Source organism: Kwoniella dendrophila, chromosome 7, assembly GCF_036810415.1.
Source record: "Kwoniella dendrophila CBS 6074 chromosome 7, complete sequence".
Classification (NCBI taxonomy): Eukaryota; Fungi; Basidiomycota; class Tremellomycetes; order Tremellales; family Cryptococcaceae; genus Kwoniella; species Kwoniella dendrophila.
In genome coordinates this window covers 802724-821554 of record NC_089482.1, presented here as the reverse complement: position 1 = coordinate 821554, position 18831 = coordinate 802724, and the positions used below count along the sequence as shown (strand labels likewise).

The following is an 18831-nucleotide window of genomic DNA, read 5'->3' as shown; positions in this document are numbered from 1 at the left end:
TTCGCAAAATCGACATTATCCCATCTCGTCATATCTATTTCTCTTGCAATTTCCTTGTGTTTTCTGAATTTTATGTATGAATTGATTTGGCTAGCCATATCATGTCCAGCTCCTAGGTAATTCACATAGCTATTTACTGATTCTGCTACCACACCTAAGTTTCAAAATGAACACAATTCGCTATATAACTCATAGAGAGGGTGAGCGATATATAAAGCGAATTGCTTGTATAACTTTCATTTGGATTCATCTTCTTCCGACGGGTCCTTAGACGAAATTCTGGCAAGTATATCTCCTATAGAAACTCTACATCACCTCACGTAGTCTATGAATGGAACTTTGTACAGAAAGTGATGATCAGACTTACTATTTGATCTGATTGAATGCGTGCTGGCATCAAGAGCAGAAAACGAAGACGGCCAATCCTTCATTCTTGGATTATTGTTTACATGATCACCATACATTACGCTTGAAGAAGCTGTAGGAGCGATCATTGGACTGGAAGACCGGGAACTAGCAGGTGAAATATTACTGTTATCAGTATCTATCAATGACAACACATAAAGTATTAAGTGGCTTACAGCATAGCTCCGGGTGATGAAAGACGACGACTATCAAAATTATAAAAAGCAAAATTAGCTGTGAAAATGCATGACCATTCTTATATCTGCTTCTGCTGGTTAAAGGCTTCATACTCACTTTAAATCGCCAAGTCCAGCATGGAATCTTCTCTCATAACTTGGAGCTATCTTATTTTCTGCCTGATCATCTAAAAATCCACTTCCGCCAAGATTATTAGCTATTCTATTTGTGATTTGCTCTAAACTATTTAAAGTGTTACCTGGCGTAATTGCATGAGGGTGATTATTTGCAGGAATACCATTACCTCTACCTAAACCCATGATTACACTAGCTGCATTGATGGGTATACCGTTACCTACGTTATCGGGCGGAAGTGGCAATGTCTTTCGTTTAGGGATAGGTTTTCCAGCTATCTCCCGATGAGCAGTTTGAGCTTGTACGACTGTGTTAGGTGTGGCTATCTTACTGTTGGGTGACAATAATGGTGAATTAGGTGCTGTAGTTGATCTACGAGCTAGAATAAATTGACCTCGCTCTTGTGTAGTAGTGGGGCTGATTTTGTTCTCTACTGGACTGAGCGATGTCATTTTGCAAATTTGTGGTATCTGAGCGATTAGGGTTCTTCTGTTTCTTTCTTTTTTGGCGATAGAGTGGCGAAAGCAATACCAGATTACACCCAAAAATTAACCATTCGAATGGCCAAGAGGTATTTTATATGGTTGAAAGCTGGATTCGCTATTGAGAATGTCAAAGGAAAAGGTATATATCATTACGGTTCAATCTCTGCTTCCCCTTGCAAATCGGAGTAGAAAGGATCCCACACCATAAAGCAAGAAGGCGAAGAATGCCTTTTTTATCTTAACAGTCGGATCTACTTGTTATAGCTGATCATCCGATCTCGGTGGGATTAGAATTGTGAAGCCCGAGGGAATAACTTCATCGTAACAGAGAACTTGGACGATATTCTGCTCCTTGGGAAACTATGCTCAAGAGAGTATGGCGATGCAGACTAAAGATCGTTAACCAAGATAGTGTTAGAGCGCGACTGATTTTCGCTTTAGATTCCCACTACGGCTAAATACCAAGACAATTTAGCCGATTACGCTAGTATAAGTACGCGTCAAAATAAGATACAGTCAACTCTCAACTGACTTGATTGAAGAACTTCTCTTTCATGCATTTTATTATCTTGCTAATATATTTACATAAATTCACCACTCCCCTTGATCACATACTTCACTTTGAACACATCAGAAATTCACTTGCGTTTCTCCATAGAGGGCAAGTGATCTAATTGGCATGTTAACAAGATCAAGAACAACCGAGGAAAAGAGGTCGTTTAGGACTTTAGAGCATTTGCCTCTCGAGATCATGTAAGTCTGCTTTAACCATAATTATAACTTCTCATGCTTTTCAAGAATACTATCTGAATCATTTGGCCAACCGTAGTGAGCAGATCGTATGTGGTATAGACAGACCTAAAGATCACTTATCGTTCAGTAAATCATATGCGAATGTGTATAAAGCTTACACCCCTAATGTGTACAGGTTGATCTGTATTAGACTAGGGTATGGAAGGTCAATCAAGGATACTAAGAGTGTGACATGGCAGAAATTATTCTCAGGGTGTATAGGCCATTCGAGCAAATGCAAACAGATAGAATGTAGTTGGTTCGTTGTCTCATGTAAGCGAGTATTCCTAACTAAATCCGTGATCTTATATCTTACTGCATTATACAATATTCGGGCTGATCCTTCAGTCCGTTACAGTAAAAACACCACTGTCAGTCGATGCTTTACATAGGCCACTGAAATCCCTGTTGGAGTAAGTGATAATTACTCAACCTCCTTTAGCTTGAACCAAGCTGAAGATTTCCTTCAAATGTAGTTGCACCGAGAAATCGCCTGCAAAACACATGGTACTGGGAGAAATATGTCTTCTGTGGAATCTCTGACGAGAATCAAGATATTCCGTTCCTCCCGGTCCACTGCGTCGTATCACTACTCCTTGGGGTGAAAATCACCCAGAGTGGATGGAAAGATTTTGGGGTTCTAAAGTAGATTATTATCGCGAACATTGTCAACATGTAGGCTGGGAGTTTTTTTGCAAACCACCGTTATCTTCAATTGTAATAGAGTTAAACGACCATACTGAAGACATCAAGATGGTCAAGCGTCTGTTTAATCCATCGGGGCTGACCCTAAACGATATTTATATGGGTCTACACCAAGGGTATGTGGAAGCCAAAAGATGATGCTACGACGAGTATATCGCTGACATACGCGTTGAATTATGGTATACACAAAGCCTGAACGAGAAGATTCCAGAAAGTGTAAGACATAAGTTGCCCAACGGCAGAAGGAGGTCAAATTTGTGGTTCGACTATTTCAAACAAGATGGAGTGACGTGAATTTCTTGACCCAGTGGTAAAAAACGCGCTCTTCTAATCACCTTGTAGTATAAACGTATGTCATCAATATATGGTTTCCGCTAGCATGCTCGAACTCGACAAAGGTCCACACTATAAACTGCAGATTTTTGCTATCGATTGAACACAGATTCACGCTGTAGATGATTGGGTTCCTCATTGTCACTGCTCTATGATGATGCACGCCGAACTCAAGTGAATTCCAATGCATCTAGCGCGATGTGAAGGTTACAGCTTGCAGAGATGCGCACGGAGTGCAGCTTCTGGCCCGATTTTCAAATTATGCATATTGTCGACTTATCTGCATTCTTATAACTTCTTTCCTTCTTTTACGCCTTTGTGTATCCAATAATTCTTATTCACCTAGTCCACTACGACTTAGTATTCGCCAGATTGGTTAAGAGCTTCAACAGCTTGTTGTTTGGCGTGTCTCTTAGCTTCTTCTCTGTCGAAAGCGTCAAGACCTAAAATCATGATTCGCAGTATGTCAGCAGCTGCACATATACATTTAGGCTTTGATCGGTAGGCGTTAGAAGAAATAATCCGCAGTATAAGTATTTTGGTGAAGAATAGATTTTCCGAACTTACCTTTGGTTTCGAAAAGCTTATCTACTTCAGCGGCGGCGAAACCGGCAAGGATCTCCTTGGCCATAGCATGCTGGTAATAGCGCAATAAAAAGTATCAGAAGATATTAAGGATAATTTGGTTAGGATAAAATATCACAAAAGGGATTGAAAGGGAAGGAAGTGGATCTTTGTCAGCTAATGCATGGATCGTTAAAATGCAGTACTCACGTTTGCAGGTTTACCTTCTCTTCTTTGATAATCCTCGTATGCTTTCATAGCTTCGAATCCAGCAGCACCACTATTATCCAAGATAAGTCAGAAAGAGTATGATAGGACGTAATGGGGTGATTCAATTACTCACCCGATTAATTCGTGAGAAAGTTTGGATTTGTGTTCTTCATTGTTAGGGTCAAGGTTGCTATATAAATACGTTAGCATGGTATGATAAGGCCAAAAACATGATGACAATGTCAATTCCATATCGTGAATCGTGGTTAGATCAAATTGACTCACTAGACTTGTTGGTTACCAGAGTCGTCGTTGTTGAAGAAATCGAAGAGGCCTAGAAATCAACTAGATCAATACGTTTCCTGACATTCTACGTGACATGATGAATAGATGGATGTAAGGCTTACCCATTTTGTATTGTGTTTATTGATTGTATTCGTTAATCGTAATTATCGTTAGGTTGTCGATGGAAAAGAAAAAAACTGGCTTGACAATTCTATGGATCAACTTATATATACCAGAGAATCTCCACTCTTCCAGCGCAGCAATTAAGAACGTCGTCATGGTGAGTCTATTGAAATGACTGGTGATTCAATCAGGGTATGTACTGTGAAGTTGAAACATCTCTCTTTATGATTCAACAACAGACAATTGCGTCACCTTACGTATGACGATGAACGGTATCTATGTGGTTTAGATGATATGATAAATCCTGTGTAGGAATAAACACAAAGGAACGTTTCGTTCTGGCATGTCAATCCCGATACACGGTAGGATATCTTTTATAAATAGAACAAGACGATGCGATTTGATCCCCCGTTTCCTAGTAACCAGATATAAATATAGAAGCAGTGCAATGCAAAGTGATGAGAACGGGATCATTGATGATATAATGACGTGTCAGCTATAAAATGGGAGAAAAGAAAGAGATGATGGACGTGACGGTTTTTTCAGGGTTGAGATGTCTGAAAGCCTAAAAATAGAATTCGTACTTCGCTTTTCTGGTAGCGGTACAATTTCCAACGGATTATTAGGCGTACAAATATACTTGCTTAATTAGTTACACCATGATTCACTCATCCGAATGTCGAAGGGACTACGATATGAATAGAGTATGGACGAGAAAGGCCCCAATTCATTTCAAAGATCACCTTATACAGCCTTATTGCCAGACACAACAGATGCAAGCAATTGTTATCTCTAAGAAGATGCGTTCTAATCTACAAAACAAGGGAGATTCAATGCTGTTAGAGGTTCACAATCCTTCCTGAGAGATGCAGTAAAGGAAGAAGTATACATTTGTGATCGCTAGGATAGAACAGTTTTAATTGAGAGTGGGTAGATATAGTGCTGGTGTTTAAGCTGAACTTACACAATCCAAAGGCTTTTATTCGAAGAAGAGGCTTCATCTGCTAGTTCACATAAACTCTGCTCAAGACATCTGGCACGGGATCGTTTTCTGAGGAAGATTATATTTACAAGTGGAAAGTGAAATAGCATGGTTCGCTATAGCAAGTCATATAGCTAAGCTAAATTATTCTAGGTAGGAATTTCCATTTATGGCATATGCAGACCCCATCGAACATTGTTATAAAGCAAAGTTCAGCTTGTCTGCCATACAGTGTACGTCCTTCTATAGCTATATACACACAGTTCTCTCATTTCTTCATGATTGAAGTTATATTACTCATCATTTTCGGGCTGTTCTTCTTCTAAAAGCCTTACTAATCTAACATACATCTCTGTCGAATCATCTCCACGCAATACATCCGATAAGAAACGCGTTTCAACTTGCATTTGAATCTATAAGATGCCCCAAAAAGCAGAATCAGCGTGAGCTTAACAATTAGGAACAGACAACAAGAATCGCTTAAAAAACATTGAATTGCTTGTGACTTACCATTTCTAAAGCACCTCTAACAACACCACATAGCACATTACTAAACCACAAACCACCTTCTCTAGCATCTCTTGGTAATTCAGCAAATTCAGCTAAAGGATTTTCATCAAAAGTTAAGATGAATTCATTAGGCTGAGGTAAATTGTTTGTGGTATTAGGTTGATTAGATGAAGATGATGGTGGAGGGAAAGATAATATTGGTGAAATTCCAAGGAACGTTCGGAAAGCAACCTGATTTTGCGCTATGGATCAGCAAATGGCCACTGGTTTCATCCAGGATTTAACAAGGGGCGATGTGAAAAGGTTTGGTATATACCATTTTTATACGAGAACATATATAATTACTCGACGTAGAATCGAATAAATAGAGAAAATCCCAAACTCACTTTGGAAATCACTTCAGCCGTTTCAGCGAAACTTTGACATCTTTGTAAACCAGTTCTAGCTAAGAAATCTTCTATTAATCTAGTCCCGATATTATATCCCCTGTATGCATGTGAATATGATTAGCTCCATATCGCTGTAATTTGCTTTATAATTTTGTCTGCAATGTGCGTGTTTCAACAAATAAAGATTGTCTTCTGATCATAGCAAGGTATAGGTCAAGCTTACATTTTCTCTAGCTGTTTATTCACTTCTCCATAATCCTCGTAGTCCTAACAATGCATAGACATGTCAGCCGATCATCATCTCGCACAAAATATGTTACAACATACCTTTATGAGCTGAACAACCAATGCTCCATACGTTAATGTGAACAACTCTGCGTTCTGTAGAGCGAGCATTAATTAGCTTTACGGTCAACAACCCGTGAGGAAGTCATTCATTTGCTTAGACGATAAAGATGAGGAAGGAAACTCACAACTTTGTCCGTCCTCTTCCATATGTCATCCTATCACAGTAATCAGTACTAACGCTTTGACCACAACGTATTCATGACCCAGATCTCTGTTGAGCAGGAAGGTTCAAGCATAGACGACTCACCCCAATAGCTTTGTACTGCTTAGCTCCACCTGACATTATCGCGAATACTCTTTGTTGAGTCTTTATATATACTACTCGTTAGTGATTAACTGTGCGTTTATTGCTATCAAAAACGAAAGTAGTGCAAAAGATCAATGTAGACTTGGTGTGGTGGAGGGGATGCAACGATAACGCGTTCAGGGTCAATTCCCACCGTACAAGCCAAATAATTCATAATTACAGATGACTGTTTGTGTGGCATGCTGGTGGATCATACGGAACAAAGTTGGGTTTACAAGACTACTTATACTTGACTTAGAGCTACAAGCTACGACTGAAGTGTATGGACAACCAAGAACATAGTATCATGATGACATAAGAACACGATTCTGCTATAACTCCAAAAGCTAAATAGCACAACATCCAGGATGACCTCCACCTTGCGGCGCATAGGGATACGCAGTAACGGTCGTTGAAGTATCTTTGTGCATGGAAGTCAAAAGGACGTTGGCTCCACAATATTCATCACTGAGTGGATTACTGATTTCTTTAATGTCTAATGGACCACCGAAACTATGTGATCCAAAGGGATCTGGCTGGATGTTTGGACCTAGAGCGAAGATCTCTTGTATATTTGTCCATTTTCGTCTCTTTGGTACAGCAACGTAACCTTCTGGCTTTTGAGGTGGTGAATATCGTGTTCCAGAACTTGCGTAACCGGTCGTGATGGGTTCCTCGTCGTCTTCAGCATCAATTATAGGTCCGAATCCCCCTGGAGCACGCCGAGAGGAGGAAGGTCCAGGTGCTGCGTTTGAACTAAATGGAGTTTGCGGTAAGGACGATCCTGGGGTGGTATAAGGTGTAGACTGGAATGTTGTAGGAGTTGCAGGTTGATGATATAGTGGCTCAGTTGGTGGTGGTGTTTCCATTTGTGGTAGCACGAAATTGGGTACTGTAATTCAGGATGATCCGCATGTTAAATTTGCACAATCACAGATAGAACCGGCCTTAAAGCTTACAAGCTGAAGAGCTAGGGATCTCCATTTCCGCATCTGCGAACCGGATATGTTCCCAAGGATCCCTTCTTGTGAACACTCTGCCAGACCAATGTGAGAACTTATCAATAACAGCTTCAATACAAGTTAGCTTGTGGTTGCTTAATTCAGCAGGTGCTGAAGAATTAACTCACGAATTTCAGGCTGAGTTGACAGCCAAATCTCCGTCCTCTCCCATCTGGTATAATCCTTCCTGATCCGTTTTATTCTGGTCTCATCGGTCGTCTGAAGGGCTGTAATGTCTAGAAAAACCGATCTGAACATGTACATACGGGTCAAAAACTTTCGATGGGGATTATCAGGTACCAGCGCTCACCGAGGACGAGTACGTAAAGCTACTCGGTGTAAAATCTTCACAAAAGAACTCTTCATGCACTCATAAGCCCCAACTTCCCTCAAATTTCGATTCTCACTTTCATCAATCATCCGGTGATATATAGGGATTTTTGCGGGGTCATCAATTTTCTGTGTCATGCTGCGAAGGTCATATTGTGATGAGCATCAAGTACGTGCTGTATATATGAAGATGAATTTACCTCAAATTCACTGAATGCATGAGGTCAAATAAGGTTATACCGTCCGGATTGAATAGATGGTAATGACCGTACCTGATCTGACCCCAATGACTTGACCGAACATCTACTTTGATAATCCAACAAGTTGCTGGATAGCCATGAACAAAGCTCCAAGCTAAACAAGGATGATCACGTATATCTTCTAGCGGTCTTGCTGGGCCGTCATACCACTGCGACCGTAGAAACGCAAGAAGTCGTTCTGTATCACAAGGATGATGTCAGTCAGTCCAATGGGCATGAGAGGAACAGCCAGCCTGAGGTAAAAGACAAAGTGGAGAAAAGATAGGATAAAGAGAACAAGCAGAGCTGACAGAGCCAAAGAGGCAACATAGCAATATGATAGCAAGAGATAGGGTAGTGTTGGACTGCAATACGGTCTTACGTTTTATTTCCTCCCTAGCAACACGCCTCCATATAGTTCGGAACTGTCCGTTTAGAAACTTATCTGGACCTACTTGTCCTTCTTGCTGGATGTAATGCTGGATACCGATATTGACTGGTTCTGGTTGCGTGCGATAGCATTTAGAGGTGTCACTTGAAGGCGCAGTTAAAGCAGCAAGTGTTCTTCCGGCGTCTTGACGTCAATTAGTCTAGCTTTTCATAATACATCGCCGATAGGTAAGCTACTCACTTGTGCAATACGGTACTTTGCAAGACCTCCAATGTGCTGAGAATTCGTTCCAAATGGTAATCCATGTCTTTCTGGTTCTTTCTGTGAGTGGTCTACCGAACTTGTATCTGGTACATCTTATCTTGAAGTATGCTTGTATGCTATTGGAAGAAGTTTGACCGAGTGCAACTCGATCTTTATGGATATTGATATAAGGGTAGATAATTGCTCTGTTTGGAGCGAAACATTAGCGGCAAAACCTCGATATTATATAAGGAAGAAGAGATGTCAAACGCACATAGTCTCGACAGATACTTGGTTGAGTCGGTGATAAATCGGTCGGCGGAGGATGGGAGGGAGAAAACCATTCGAGGTCTTCTGTACTTTACTCCACCCTCTTGGCGCTCGCTTCTGATTTTTTGAGGTGTTGTCTTCTCCATCTTCATCTGAGTTTGAGAAAGGTATATCTTCATTTTGTGATTTACTGATTTCTACACCTTGATGTCGTACCGCTTTGATTTCTAATTCCTCGTCAAATAAAACTCCTTTACTCTGTCCATATTTTGCTGTTAATTCCACTGCGACAGAGCTCTCTTCACTTCTATTGCCCGCTTCTTCGGCCATGTTACAAGAGATCTGATCAACGATATATCATAGCAATGCTAAAACAATGGACGACAATACCAATTTGTAGTGGGAACAGGAGTGAAGATTGATGTAAAACAGAAACACATGGTCCGTGCTTTGATTGACAATACAGTCAACTTTTGGTGGCAATTTTCATCAAATCCTCCTTGTTCCTGCCACTTCACTTCCTTCACTTTCTGCTCTTCCTCTTCTTACAGGTCTACCATACATCATATCCATACCTCCTACTCCTTCACCTGAAGGTACTCCTCTTATACCATTTGATACACTTGGAGTCATCGATGCTGAAGGGGTTTCACCATAACTAGCTAAACTTTCACCTCTTATCGTGCTTCCACCTGTTATAGTTGAACTAGCAATTGTATCACCTATAGTGGATCCTCCAGTAATCGTTGATGAATCGTTTACTGACGACAACATCGATCCACCTGGAATAACATTCAAACTAGGTACAGCTAAGGAGTCATTTGTGTTTGCCCTTATTTGAGGTGGTAAACCCAATTCACTATCATCTTCATCTTCTTCATCTAATCTATTTCGATGAGCATTATCCTTGGAAAAGTACGCATTATTGTTGTTTGTATTCGGTTCACCAGAATTTTGCCTTGATATTTTACCATTACTATTCTCGTTAGGATTACCATATTGGCTTAAGCCTAACATACCCAAATTCGCTGAAGCTCTCCAACCTTTACGTCTATATCTACCTGACTGGGATAAACTTGGTCCTCTCTGTAATCCACCTCCAGCTGATCTTCCGCTTACAACGCCATTCGTATTAGGTGAAGCTTTGATAGGTGAATCACTATCAATAGGCAGTTGTGATTCTATTTCATTTTGTTGTAATTTCCATCTAACAGCTTTACCCAAACTTTCCACATTATCCCTTACTTCCTCGTCACGATCTTCTTGTCCCGATGAAGGGAAAAATGTAGAGTATCTAGCTTGTGTTGATAGAACCAGTGACATCTGTAGGATTTTTGACAGTTCTGTCGTAGTTGGAGGTGGATAAGAATTCAGTGTAGGTGAAGGTGGATTCGTGATTTGAGGTACTAGTCGAGGAAGAAGGGGTAAAAGGATATGTAAAAGAAATCCCGATAGAATCAAATGTCGTACAGGTATAGATGATGATAATGTGGTCAAGTATGATGATGAGCTGGAAGTAGGGACATCTCGAAGTTGTGTGAACGGTAGAAAAACTCCTTCCACGTACTAGAAACAATGGGATGCCAAATTAGCACTTTCGGGGACAGTTTATTTCGTAACGGCTGTTGTAATATTACAGACCGGTCCACTCACAGGTAAAACTTGCGCCCAGAAGAAGATCCATACCTCAGCAGCTCTACTAACAACTTTTCCCTCTTCCAAAGTCTCAAATTTAGCTTTTAGAGTCAACATTCCAGAGGCGATAAATTCTCTTAAATCTGCTGTAAGTAGTGAAACAATTCTGGCAGGAGGATACCGCTGAGATGTGCTGATAATATGCGAGTGGCATAGATGGCTAATTGCAAGTCAGCTATCATGTTCTCAATCTCGCCTACATGCAGGTGATCAGGATAGACTCACTTGAGGTCCTCCAGCGGTGTTTTCAACGCGCTGCCGGCGAAAAGGGGTAATACATGTACAGTCAATAAACTCCATGGTGAATTAGGACTTGAATGAGCCATTGTCATGTGTTCAGCTACTTTCCCAGCTATACCATGATGATGACTATCATGGTGATCCGTTATTGGTGTACCATCTGGATAAACTACTATTCCCGTTGAAGACTGGTTCGATATAGATGGTCGAGGTGAAGGATGTAAATGTGTTGAAGATGTAGTTGGGTGTAACGACGACGAAGAGGATGCATTCGGTGCAGGAGACAGAGGTGGTATGGGTGGTAAATGAGACAGTGTAGAGGAAACCTGTAGATCAGATGATGGAGTTGGCATGTCAGCTTGATCACGTTATATATCGCCTGCACCGATCAAATCGATCGAACAACTAGATCCACCATAAATCATAAAAGCGATATATCCAAGAAGAATGTCTTCAGATGCTGACAGCGAAGAATTACTCCGTTCGCAGGAAGATCGTGCACGAGCCGATACACCCTTGGACATGTTATGATTGTATTTAAGAGACCAACTGGAGTAATTGATGATGTTGTCTGGTGAAAAGAAGGACTTACCAATTTATTGTCATAAGCACCTGTTGCCCAACCTTTTCCAGTTCCAGAAGGCAAGACATATTTATGTGGACTAAACTTATCTTGACCTGGTAGAGTAGGTAATCTCTTTTCGTTGTTATTGTTATTTTTACTTGGTAAAGGGGGAGGTGGGATAGGTTCTTCAGGATATTTAGGACCAACACCTAAACCTGATGAAGAACCTTTACTCGCATAAGATACGTTTGAGTATGTAGGTGAAGGTGGTAAAGCTGTTCTTCGTGGTGAACTCGTATTTGAGTTCAATACATTTCCATATGTATATTGATGTTGATATGTTCCCGTTGGTGTTGTCAATGCAGGTGGATATGGGCCGTTGTTGTTGAGATTGTGATTAGGTGAAGGTGGTCGAATTGATAAATTTGAAGGTTTTCGAAACGTCGGTGCTCTATTGCTTGATTGCATTGTACTTGATCTGTCTTCGACGTACTCCAGTCTATCCGATATGATCTTGTTCGGCCAAAAGCCTCAACTCAAAGCTAGTTAAAGTCAACAAATCCTTGATTGATTTATTGGTCCATATTATACTGCACAAGCAATTAGTTCCTAACGGTAAGATAACCGCAACTTCGTCAACAAACGTTTTCGCTGGAGCCCCGCAAATACGAATCGTCCAATTCATGGAGCTTTGCTAAAACAAGCATCCAAGAACAGCTGGATGATGGAGGTGATCCAGACAGCACACAAACAAAGAAAGATACATTAAGATGAAAGTTACGAAAATTCCCCCGGTCTAGGTTGTTGCTGTAGTATATGTCTACTGTCTCTAAAATCCTCCCCCACCACCTCCTCCGAAATCGCCACCACCGCCGCCAAAGTCACCTCCTCCAAATCCTCCTCCATAACCTGTATATAAACAGTAATAATCAGCAAATTGTCGGTGGTATGTCTAATCCATAACTATTTGTATGCTAACTTACCGCCTGACATACTATCTGCGATCAGCATACCACCTAATAAACCTGCACCTCCACCCAACATCATTGGACCAGCCATACCCATTCCACCATATCCACCTCCATAACCGCCGTATCCATATCCTCGTCGACCGTATCCGCCACCGTAACCTGAAGAGAATTTGTGTGAGTTGAAAAGGCACGATCCAGTAGGAGTGAACTTACCGTATCCGTATGGACTTCCATACAAACCGCCACCTCGGACAAATGGTGTAGATGGTGCAGCGTACATGTATGGATCTCTTGCGTACATGCGACTTATACTAGGATCGTTCAATCTTTGTTGAATCAATTCGCGTCTTCGCTTCTCATAAGCAGCTTGTGCTTCCTATATTATCAAATTGTAGCGATAATCAGCTTCTCTTCTGGGTGTTGTCGGCATAGAATATGTGGACAATATTACTCACAGCCATCTTCTTTCTTTGCGCTTCACGGACTCTTCGTTTCTCCTCCTTGGCTTTAGCTCTTTCTTCTTTAGTACCGATTAATTGATCTTTTTTCTTTTGGAACCAATTCCTTTCTTCACCATTATTGGTATTGTTTCCTCCACCACTGACCACACTTTTGTCGGTCTTATTGGTAATAGGAGTTTTACTATCTTTGTTTTCTCTCTTTTTATCAAGGAATGTCTTCTCATCTTCTGACTGTTTTCGGATTGCTCTACCTTCTTTTGAATCGGGATGAGCAGGATGTGATGTAGGTAGAGTCTTCAAAAACTCTGGATCATCATATGGATGTAACCATGTTGATCTTTTAGTCTTTTCTTCAACATAAAATGCATGTTGTTGTCTATATCGTGGAGGTCAGCATCAAGTTATGATTGAGACGCTTAACCTGTATATAAAGACTTTTTACTAACTTTGGATCGAAACATCTTACCCAACCTTCAGGTAGATCTCTTTGTTCATCATCCATACTTCTTCTAATGTCAACTTCCTTGGGATCAAGTTGTTGAGGTTCTTCATCAGTCAAATCACTGACATCAGAAGCATTTGATATGTTTCTTTGATGTGCTGGTCGATTACCTTGAGTTACAGCATCAGAGGAAGCTGATCTTACATCGCCCAAAGGTGTAGTTACTGAAACGTTTGGTCTACCTCCTCCGCCTGATTGATAAGGAGGGGGTGCTTCTCCGGAATTGTTAGTATTGCTCATGATGGATATGTAGTAATGTCTATATATGCTAGTATATCTGTAAGTTGTGAACAGAAAACAGATTGAAGATAAGCTTAATGAAAAGAATATGCACTCGATCATCCCCAGTAATACTGATCACAAGTGAGTACCAAAAGCCCTTCACCTAAATAACCGGAATCTGTCTTCGACGTCATAGCGTTCCTGAAATCTGTGGAGACCTTAGATAACCAAAAGTTGATATTATTAGCATCTAATTTATCAAAAGCGTCAACGGATACTCCATAAGTTGACCAATCTTGGTTATATTACTGAGGATGGTAGAGGGTATCACTGCATCATGGTAGTACATGTGTTTAATTCACAAATTCAAGCGTTACTGACTCCGGTCACTGATTGCCTCGGCTCCAAGCGCTCTTCCTTTTCTGGTCTTCATGCATGAGTGTATCAAGACTTAGACGACAAATGTAGCCTTCGAAGGACCTTGGCACATAAGTTCAGTATCGTGCTTGCCATCCGACAGCTTGACTCACAAGATACAAGGTATGTCTGTAACCTTATCAAAGGAGTCGAAGGGTTTGATGGTCTGGATCTGATAGATCCGCAATTGGCATCCCCGTTACGGCCGGATAGGCGGACGAATCCGTTTGTTGTTGGTGCTAGTCTATTTTTAACTTACGTGAAAGGTGTCAGAGTGAGCAATACAAGTATCATCCATTCCCGAGCCCGAGCCTCTGCTATCCAAAGTTGTCATGTAGTAGTACGGTTCGGTGAGAGGGATATTTATATATCATAATAAACTTTTACATAAAGGTGAACTACAACCTGTGATTTGATGAGTCAGACACTTGTAAATCAGTCATATGAGTGGTGGTGCATACATATGCAACGTTGAAGCATTTTATATTTATATAATTCAAATGAGAAGAAGAATTTCATTCATATACAACATAATATACCTTTCAAGATATTCATCTAAAACGATTTTTTTTTACTCTTTCCGTTCGGTAAAGTGTAGAAGCCTAAATTTCCGGAAATAGCATTAAATCTTCGTCAGCCAAGCCACACACAATTCAAATACCAAAATAACTGCTGACAAACATTTCACCGTGTAAATTAACCTTAACGTAAATAAACCATCATAGAAAAAAATTGTTCAAATCGCATCGAAAACAAACATAAGTTTTTCCAACAACTACAGTTTTGCTTTGAATCAGTTCATAGCTATATTTCTATAGGAATCTGTAAATTTACGTCTTAAAACCAGATTGTGCTCAACTCAATCTGCTTATCACGGTTCGTCAAGAAGGATTTTGCCGAAGAAATTCAGACGGATAACTTAGATACCTAACTCGACGTCATTTGGGTATTTTCTTCCCAGAATGTCTACAAATCCACTCAACCTGGGTGCTCCCATAGGTGATCACACTTCCTTAAATCAAGATGAATATGTAACTTCTCAACCTATACACTCATCTAACGATGTTCTGAATGTCGACCCTACACCTTTGAACCCGACTCAACCGGTATTACAGCATACGAGAACAGCTCCAACTACATTTCCTATAAACCCATTAGCTCACGAACATATGACTTCTGAGAAGCCACCACATCAAATGGAACAGGAAAACAATACACAAAGACAAGATAGATCTGAGTCTGGTTCTGAAAGTCCCACACCGACTTTATCTGGAGGAGGGGTCTCAGCAGGTATTGGTGGATTACATGGACAACCTCATCCAGGTACGAAAGCATTTGAAGGGAAACAAGGAAACGAGAAAGATCATCAAGCAGGTACGACAGGTGGTGCCAAAGGTCAAGATATAGCTGCTTTAGCTGCAACTGAACTGGGTTTAAATGAAAAACATCACGATCAGCATCATCATCATTCACATCACCAGAATAACCATGATGAAAAACGTGGGTTACCAGATTCAATTGAACCTAAAAAATTAGAAAGAACCTCAAGTGGCACACAGGTTTCTCATAATACGCATACAGGTGCAGGTGGTGAAGTAACTCAAGGTAAAGGGATGGTTTCACTTTCAAGACAAAGTTCAACTCCTCCAGCTGTAGGTTTATTTGGTGGTGTCGCACCTACAGGAACAGATGCGGAGTCAGGTTTGAGAGCTGCAAGATCAAGAGAGGAAGAAGAGGAAAGAGATGCTGTAAGAGAAGAAAAAGGTCCTGATCCATGGGCAGTCAAATTCGAAGAAGGAGAAAAGATAAACCCCAAGGTGAGTGTCAATTCACACACCTCCTGCCCTTCCTCTCCTGCTTCGATCCTCTCCCCCTTTTTATATCTTTTCCGCTATAATCAATCCAATGTGCGTGATTTAATAGCTCCACGGCTGACGCTTTCCTGCACGCGATAGAACTGGGGCGTAGGTTACAGGTGGGGTCTAACAGGTATCGCTGGTCTTTTAGTACTCAATTCCACCTTTGCTTCTTCATCCCCTTCAGGTATTATTCAAGATATGGAAGAATACTTTGGCTTTTCACAAGAAGTTGCTATTCTCACTATCTCGCTCTTCGTCGCTGGGTATTGCATCGGACCCGTCTTATTCGGACCCCTCTCTGAGTCTTATGGAAGAAGACCGATATTTATTCTATCTTTTATCGTTTACACTGGAATGCAAGTCGGATGTGCTCTATCCAAAAATACAGCATCAATCTTAATATTTAGATTATTAGGTGGTATTTTCGCTTCAGCACCTTTAACAAATTCTGGTGCTTTAATTGCAGATATTTGGGATGGTGATCATCGTGGTCAAGCAATGAGTTTATTTGCTTTAGCTCCTTTTGCTGGCCCCTCAATCGGACCTATAGTGGCTGGTGCTAGTAAGTAAGCACCAGTAACTTTTGGACCGGCTGAAAGCTGATCATTATTTGGTATGAATACGACAGTTCAAGTTTCAGGTACAAATTGGAGATGGATGTTTTGGATCTTAACTATGTTTGCTGGATTCTGTTTAGTGGTCATCGTCGTTGCTGTACCAGAAACATACGCTCCAAAGATCTTGGCAAATAAAGCTAAAAAATTGAGAAAAGATACTCAAGAAGAACGATGGTATGCACCTCGTAAGTCGCTCCTCGCCACACTCTAGGTGGTTGTTGTAACACAAGGCCTTCAGGGCACAGAGTTCATAGCTTTGATCTTACACTATATCCTGCTTGACAAATGTAACGTATACAGCTGACCACGTAATCCGATTTTATAGTCGAAAAAATGGACCATAGATGGCAAGCTAGATTGTATGATATCTTAGCTAAGCCTTTCGTGATTCTTGGTAAGTCAGCTTTGGAAGAGACTTCATGATTTCGCTAATCCTCGTTCCTTAGCCCTTGAACCAATGCTTTTAGCTGTAACAATGTACATGTCGTTTGTTTACGGAGTCGTTTACCTCTTGTTCGAGGCCTTCCCTTTCGTTGTACGTTAATTTCTTGGAGTTCGTCAACGTATAGGACGGTTGACTGAAATAAATTCTCTGGTTCCAATAGTTCATCATAAACCATGGGTTCAACACTCTTGAAAATGGATTGTGTTTCTTAGGATTCTTCTTAGGAGGGTTGTTATGTGTTATATTGTGAGTATACATAAATCTTTCTAGATATCTGTACAGCGTGAATGAACTGATTGATTTGATTCTCATCGTATAGATTCATGACAGTAATTGAACCAAGATTCCAAAGACATGCCAAAAAAGTAGCACCTGCACCACCTAGTCCAGAAAAACGATTAGAATTATGTGTTATTTCAGGATGGAGTTTAGTTATTGCAATGTTCTGGTTCGGTTGGACATCATATTCATCGATTCATTGGATTTCACCTGTTTTAGCTGCTGTTTTAATTGGTGTCGGAACTTTAGGAATGTTCGTTTCTTTATTCAATTATATTATCGATGTTTATCTTTGGTCTGCTGCTAGTGCTTTAGCTGGTGCAAGTGAGTTGCAACTTTTTTCGGTTCTTCTATCTATATCATCGCGTAGAAGTGTACCATATTGACTATTGGTGCGATTAGCTATCGTTCGATCATTGTTCGGTGCCGCTTTGTGAGTTGAAAGATTGAATATTACCCTATTGTAGATATGTCTTCATACTAATGACTGATCCACAAATAGCCCTCTTTTCGCCACTCAAATGTACGAAAAATTAGGTAGTAAGTTTAAAATCAATGCCTTTACCATCGCTCTATAATTGCAACTTTCTCGAATACTGATAACACCTCAACTTACTAAATAGCTCAATGGGCATCAGCATTACTTGGTTTCTTGGCACTTCTTTTAGCTCCTATTCCAATGGTTTTAATGGTTTTCGGACCTAAATTGAGAGCTAGATCAAAATTCTCACCCAACAAGACTGCTCATTAAGCTTGATCAAGTTGTGAACAATACAGTTCCACAAAAAATTAAGAGCACTCAGTGAGGTACCGGGAATAAAGCTAGTGAGGAAGGAAAAATGTAGTTCTAAGTCTGGGGATATAAGGAATTTTAGAGCACAGGGAGTTACGCAAGGAAGATCATCATCATATTTCACCAATGTATCAAGCACATCATTCATAAATGGCGAGCCATTTTGCCGTCAGAAATCAAAACAAAATATAATTATGGACATTTATCGCTTTTGACAGTGATCACGACAAGAGGTAGATGAGGATGAAAATTGGAATATAGATTCATAGGCTGCTATTTACTGTATCATGTATGATGTGAAGAATGAATTATAATATAAATTGGCTGGACGAACCAAGCATCACGGATATCACCTTATATCACAACTGACTGTCACTTCTCTCTCTTCCCAATCTGTCAAAGATCTCTCTACATTATGCGTTTCTGAACTTGTGAAATCAAGAACCAGACGGGATCAATTTTTAGTGTTTTCGAATTACGCATTTGCCACCCCACAAACGTTGAATGACATTCTGAACATCCTGCTTATAAGATTAGACCTTTTGATATTTCTCTTTCAAAC

General features: G+C 40.5%; 8 protein-coding genes across 8 annotated transcripts; 1 reads left to right on the top strand and 7 right to left on the bottom strand.

The window, feature by feature from the left end:
* Positions 1 to 236: 236 nt before the first annotated feature.
* Positions 237 to 1169, bottom strand: L201_005520 (uncharacterized protein; the record flags this gene model as incomplete). Its single annotated transcript, XM_066221250.1, has 4 exons — positions 237 to 295; positions 368 to 513; positions 582 to 611; positions 700 to 1169. The coding sequence occupies 4 exons, from the start codon at positions 1167 to 1169 to the stop codon at positions 237 to 239; spliced, it is 705 nt and encodes a 234-aa protein (XP_066077347.1).
* A 2220-nt stretch (positions 1170 to 3389) lies between these two features.
* On the bottom strand, positions 3390 to 4217 carry L201_005519 (uncharacterized protein; the record flags this gene model as incomplete). The annotated part of the gene is made up of 6 exons (XM_066221249.1): positions 3390 to 3475; positions 3600 to 3669; positions 3807 to 3876; positions 3940 to 3996; positions 4092 to 4140; positions 4214 to 4217. 6 exons carry the CDS (start codon positions 4215 to 4217, stop codon positions 3390 to 3392), a joined length of 336 nt encoding a protein of 111 aa, XP_066077346.1.
* Positions 4218 to 5489: 1272 nt separating this feature from the next.
* Positions 5490 to 6726, bottom strand: L201_005518 (uncharacterized protein; the record flags this gene model as incomplete). Its single annotated transcript, XM_066221248.1, has 7 exons — positions 5490 to 5609; positions 5707 to 5937; positions 6093 to 6192; positions 6319 to 6362; positions 6423 to 6476; positions 6569 to 6598; positions 6691 to 6726. 7 exons carry the CDS (start codon positions 6724 to 6726, stop codon positions 5490 to 5492), a joined length of 615 nt encoding a protein of 204 aa, XP_066077345.1.
* A 350-nt stretch (positions 6727 to 7076) lies between these two features.
* On the bottom strand, positions 7077 to 7598 carry L201_005517 (uncharacterized protein; the record flags this gene model as incomplete). Its single annotated transcript, XM_066221247.1, has 1 exon — positions 7077 to 7598. The coding sequence occupies one exon, from the start codon at positions 7596 to 7598 to the stop codon at positions 7077 to 7079; it is 522 nt and encodes a 173-aa protein (XP_066077344.1).
* A 79-nt stretch (positions 7599 to 7677) lies between these two features.
* On the bottom strand, positions 7678 to 9533 carry L201_005516 (uncharacterized protein; the record flags this gene model as incomplete). Its single annotated transcript, XM_066221246.1, has 7 exons — positions 7678 to 7799; positions 7859 to 7980; positions 8041 to 8199; positions 8261 to 8498; positions 8682 to 8873; positions 8931 to 9139; positions 9208 to 9533. The coding sequence occupies 7 exons, from the start codon at positions 9531 to 9533 to the stop codon at positions 7678 to 7680; spliced, it is 1368 nt and encodes a 455-aa protein (XP_066077343.1).
* Positions 9534 to 9692: 159 nt separating this feature from the next.
* On the bottom strand, positions 9693 to 12171 carry L201_005515 (uncharacterized protein; the record flags this gene model as incomplete). Its single annotated transcript, XM_066221245.1, has 4 exons — positions 9693 to 10769; positions 10857 to 11058; positions 11124 to 11464; positions 11731 to 12171. The coding sequence occupies 4 exons, from the start codon at positions 12169 to 12171 to the stop codon at positions 9693 to 9695; spliced, it is 2061 nt and encodes a 686-aa protein (XP_066077342.1).
* Positions 12172 to 12532: 361 nt separating this feature from the next.
* L201_005514 (uncharacterized protein) lies at positions 12533 to 13877 on the bottom strand (the record flags this gene model as incomplete). The annotated part of the gene is made up of 5 exons (XM_066221244.1): positions 12533 to 12612; positions 12687 to 12833; positions 12888 to 13050; positions 13130 to 13511; positions 13582 to 13877. The coding sequence occupies 5 exons, from the start codon at positions 13875 to 13877 to the stop codon at positions 12533 to 12535; spliced, it is 1068 nt and encodes a 355-aa protein (XP_066077341.1).
* Positions 13878 to 15238: 1361 nt separating this feature from the next.
* L201_005513 (uncharacterized protein) lies at positions 15239 to 18227 on the top strand (the record flags this gene model as incomplete). The annotated part of the gene is made up of 10 exons (XM_066221243.1): positions 15239 to 16093; positions 16232 to 16697; positions 16764 to 16937; positions 17078 to 17146; positions 17199 to 17287; positions 17358 to 17443; positions 17517 to 17800; positions 17879 to 17909; positions 17979 to 18016; positions 18100 to 18227. 10 exons carry the CDS (start codon positions 15239 to 15241, stop codon positions 18225 to 18227), a joined length of 2220 nt encoding a protein of 739 aa, XP_066077340.1.
* Between the last annotated feature and the right edge of the window lie 604 nt (positions 18228 to 18831).